This window comes from Condylura cristata, unplaced genomic scaffold, assembly GCF_000260355.1.
Source record: "Condylura cristata isolate star-nosed mole 26May11 unplaced genomic scaffold, ConCri1.0 scaffold00010, whole genome shotgun sequence".
NCBI lineage: Eukaryota > Metazoa > Chordata > Mammalia > Eulipotyphla > Talpidae > Condylura > Condylura cristata.
In genome coordinates this window covers 39,077,515-39,081,827 of record NW_004567111.1, presented here as the reverse complement: position 1 = coordinate 39,081,827, position 4,313 = coordinate 39,077,515, and the positions used below count along the sequence as shown (strand labels likewise).

The following is a 4,313-nucleotide window of genomic DNA, read 5'->3' as shown; positions in this document are numbered from 1 at the left end:
ATGGAGACCAGCGGGAGCAGTGGCGGTGGCGAGGCTGTCAGCGAGCGCGGCGGCGGCGGCGGCGGCGTCCGCGCGTCCGCGGGGGTCTGCAGGAGGAAGGAGGCGGCCAGGGCCGGGACCATCGCGGCAGACATGGACTTGCATTGTGATTGTGCTGCCGACACTCCGGCCGCGGAACCGCCGTCGGGGAAGATTAATAAAGCTGCTTTCAAATTATTCAAGAAGAGGAAATCAGGTGGCACCATGCCCAGCATATTTGGGGTCAAAAACAAAGGGGATGGGAAAGGCTCGGGTCCGACGGGAATGGTGAGAAGCAGGACCCACGACGGATTAGCTGAGGTGGTGGTGCTGGAGAGCAGCAAAAAGGAGGAGCCGCGCGGAGGGGGCGACAGTGGCGGCGGCGGGGGTGGTCAGAATGGGGGTCGGCCGAACCCCGGTCCCCCCAGACCTGCCGTGACCAGCGTGGCCTCGCTGGCCAACAGCTCTGTGGCTAAGTCACACAGCTTCTTCTCTCTTTTGAAAAAGAATGGGAGATCCGAAAATGGCAAAGGAGATCAGGCAGATGCAACCAAGGCGGGCGGCAAACAAAAGAGAGGACTGAAAGGGCTCTTCAGCAGTATGCGCTGGCATAAGAAGGACAAGCGGGGCAAGGAGGGGGAGAAGGACGAGCGCTCGGGGGGCCCGGGGAGCCTCATTCTGCCCGGGTCGCTCACTGCCAGCTTGGAGTGCGTCAAGGAGGAAACGCCCAGACCCGCGTGTGAGCCGGAGGACCCCAGTAAGGACCCCCAGCGAGACTCTGCAGGTGAGCTCGGAGCGCGAGAGCCGGTGCTGGCCTCCGCGGATAGCGCAGAAGTGCGGAACTGCCGAGAGGCCCAGAGCCCCGGGTTCCCTAAAGCCAAAAGCGCCCGGGGAGAGGACGCCGCGGGGCATCTGTGCGCGGAGAAGCCCTGGGCACCCTCCGAGCTGGGTGCTGGGGAGGTCCAGACGGCGGAGGATGCTTCCAGGACAGGTGACGTTCCGATAAAGACTGTCCCCCTTGTGGACTCGGAATGTGGCAGTGGCCGAGCGTCTGCCGTCCCAGACCTTTCCTCTGTTGATCCACCCTCAGACCCATCGGCTGATCGTATTTGTTTGATGTTTTCTGACGTGACTTCACTGAAAAGCTTTGACTCTCTTACAGGCTGTGGAGATATTATTGCAGACCAAGAGGAGGAGGCAGGTCCCAGCTGTGACAAGCATGCCCCCGGGCCAGGAAAACCAGTTCTTTCTAAAAAGAACCCCACGGTGGTGGCCTACCAAGGAGGAGGGGAGGAGATGGCAAGCCCCGATGAGGTGGATGACACCTATCTCCAGGAATTCTGGGACATGCTTTCCCAGACCGAAGACCAAGGACAAAGGCCCCAAGAGCGAGAGGGTAAAGCAGCAGCAGCCCTGGAAACGAAGGTGGTACCCGACACCTCCAAAGACGCCAGGAGTGTGGAAGCAGCAAAAGACAAATCCTCGGTGAAGTGCAGGAGGCTCAACCGTATTCCCGTTGAGCTCCAGGCGAAGGAGGAGCCCAAGCACCCAGAGGAGCAGCAGGAAGGGGTCCCCAACAGTGACGAGGGATACTGGGATTCCACCACTCCAGGCCCAGAGGAAGAGGGTACGAGCGGCAGTAAAAAGGCCTCCATCCCCCGGGATAGCTACAGCGGCGATGCTCTCTACGACCTCTACGCTGATCCTGATGCGTGCCCAGCAGCCCCTCCAGCCAGCGAGGAGACGTCCTCCCTGTCCCGGCTAAAGCCCGTATCTCCAGTCACCATCACCTGTCCTCTGAGAACCCCAGGCAGTTTGCTGAAGGACTCTAAAATACCTATAAGTATCAAACATCTTGCAAACCTTCCAGCTAGCCATCCTGTAGCCCCCCAGCAACCAGCCAGGAGTGAGATGCCCAGAACAAAAATCCCTGTTTCCAAAGTGCTGGTTCGACGGGTGAGCAACCGGGGCTTGGCTGGCACCACCCTTAGGGCAGCTGCTTGCCATGACAGTGCCAAAAAGTTGTGAGGTCTCTGAGGCCAAGGACCACGTGCCAAGGAATACAACTTTCCCTGGAAACCACTAAAATAAGTTACACTCCCCCTAAAAACAGGCTTTTAGAGCCTGGACTGAGGTGCGAGCAGGGGCAGGGTACAGGAGACAAGGGGATGCTACACCAGGGATTCACCTCCCAAGATAAATCCCTGAGAATTATTTGCAAGCACTTTTTTTTTCCTTTTAAAAATCTGTTTTCTTTCTCTTTTCTTTAATGCACTGAACATTTGGAAGTCACCTTTACTTGCCTTTGCAGAAAACAGAAACTAACCAAACAGAAGTAAGCATCTTGCTATATTTGGATGTGCCAGGACCTAGAGGCCCTGGAGGAATATCGGAGAGAACCAGAGGAATCCTCTTCATTGACACTTTTCTTTCCTTCCTTCTTTTCCTTTTTCTTTCCAGGAAAAAAAAAAAAGACCCTATGCTGTATCACTGTTTGGAAAACACCTACAAAGCTGAAAGAGCCAGGTATTTGTAAGAAGAGGGGAATCGCTGAGTGGAAGAATTCTTGCCTACTCTCATTTGTTAAGTATGGGAATAGGTAAATGTCTACCACCAGGACAATACAGGCGAGTTTCTGCTTTGGTTGGTTTACATCATTTGTTTGGGAATAAATACAAGGCTCAGCAGAGCAGGTTTTTCCTTTTTCTTTCCCCACCCAGTGCAGAAATCAGGATCTGGGAAAGATTTCTCTAACAGCCAACAGGCACAGTATTTTAGTATTTATAAACTGTAACCTTTTCTTGTGTAGATAATGCATATTTTACAGTTTATCCAGCTGTTAACATTTTATAATCTGTCAGTAACTTCGAGTTTAAAATCTGGTTTTATAACTAGGTATGACGATTGTCCTCAAACCATTGGTGTTCTTTCATGTGCTGCAAACTGAAGCAATTCTGTCTTTATTTTATATGGGTTCTCTGGCATTCAGTGCAAAAAAAAAAAAAAAAAGTCCATTGTGTTGATGTCCCAGAGGAATGGTTCTGCCTTGTCTTAGGTAAGAATCTATTTGCTTCTCATCCCAAACCCTGGTTTATAGAGGTTTTATCTTGGCTACAAAAATTTTGGATTCAATCATTCCTCATTTCAAAATGAGGAACACATAAATAAAAAGAAAAATACAATTTTTCATGTCATTTGACTTTTGTTTATGGGTTTATGACTGAGATGAGTATGTTCAGAATATGACACTGGTAAGCCTAAGTATCATAAACCCTTTATGCTAAAATTTTCAAATGAAGTTTTTAATATCTATATTATCTATTGTTTTAGATGAAACATTTATTTCAGATTACACAGAAAGGGTAACCATAAATTTAGATAGTTTGAAGGACACATGGAAACATTTACTACAAAGCTATTAGCATCTAATGGTTATATAATATCCTTTTTGAAATGCACTACAGTGTATTTGATCACAAGACCAGAGCTTTTACCAGAGATGATTCATGGTATCAAGAAGAGTAAAGATTTTCAAGTAAAGCTACACATATGTAAATGATGTAAACACTTCTGTATAATTTATCTTCCAGAGAGATTGCTTAAGTAATGAACTGATATTACATGCTCCTAAGTTTGTTTTCAATTTTATAAAAGAAAGATTACGTATATGAGAAACCATATTAATAATTGGAGGAAAGTAACTAAATAAATGGACATCAAAGGAAAACAAGTTTGAGGCAGTAGCACAAAGCAGGTGGTTATGAATTTTCAATTAGAAGAGGAGGTAGCGATTCTCAAGTCTTCATTAGCCAGAGTACTGGTCTTTACTGCAGTATGTCAGATCCTTAATGCTCCTTCAAAATAATGTTTTAATATTTAATCTTTTTATATTTACAAATGTTTGAGCTCCTATATTCAGAGATTGCCTTAAGCACTCTGAATACACCACCAGGATTCATAAAGCAACTCACACACGTGCTCATGACTCAACTGTGCACAAACTAACAAAGGCGTCTACTGTAAACTAAATGTATTTTAGAAATTATTGCTGTCTCCAGAAAGGGATTTAAATTTAATTTAATACTGATAGTACTATTTACACTTAAAATATACTAGTTTCTCACTAGGGAATGGAAAGAACATATTTTTTTTTCTATGTGTAAAACAAAGGATCTTTATTTTCTTCTTGTGCATTTTTTTTTTTGGCAAGGGTTATATTCTCCTCTGCATGAATTCATGACAAAGTTATATTTGTTTAATTGTACAGAAAATTAAGAATACCTGACTTACTGATG

General features: G+C 46.7%; 1 protein-coding gene across 2 annotated transcripts; it reads left to right on the top strand.

The window, feature by feature from the left end:
• AMER2 (APC membrane recruitment protein 2) lies at positions 1-2,478 on the top strand. 2 transcript variants are annotated; one of them, XM_004680152.2, is made up of 2 exons: positions 1-802; positions 1,181-2,478. In XM_004680152.2, the coding sequence occupies exons 1-2, from the start codon at positions 1-3 to the stop codon at positions 2,044-2,046; spliced, it is 1,668 nt and encodes a 555-aa protein (XP_004680209.1). In that variant the 3' UTR covers positions 2,047-2,478. The 2 variants fall into 2 exon arrangements, with proteins under 2 accessions (XP_004680209.1, XP_004680208.1); XM_004680151.2 differs by having other exon boundaries at positions 1-2,478.
• Positions 2,479-4,313: the final 1,835 nt, after the last annotated feature.

Bases quoted from the DNA above. Each gene is read 5' to 3' on its own strand.
- AMER2 (XM_004680151.2), top strand. From the start codon at position 1: ATGGAGACCAGCGGGAGCAGTGGCGGTGGCGAGGCTGTCAGCGAGCGC.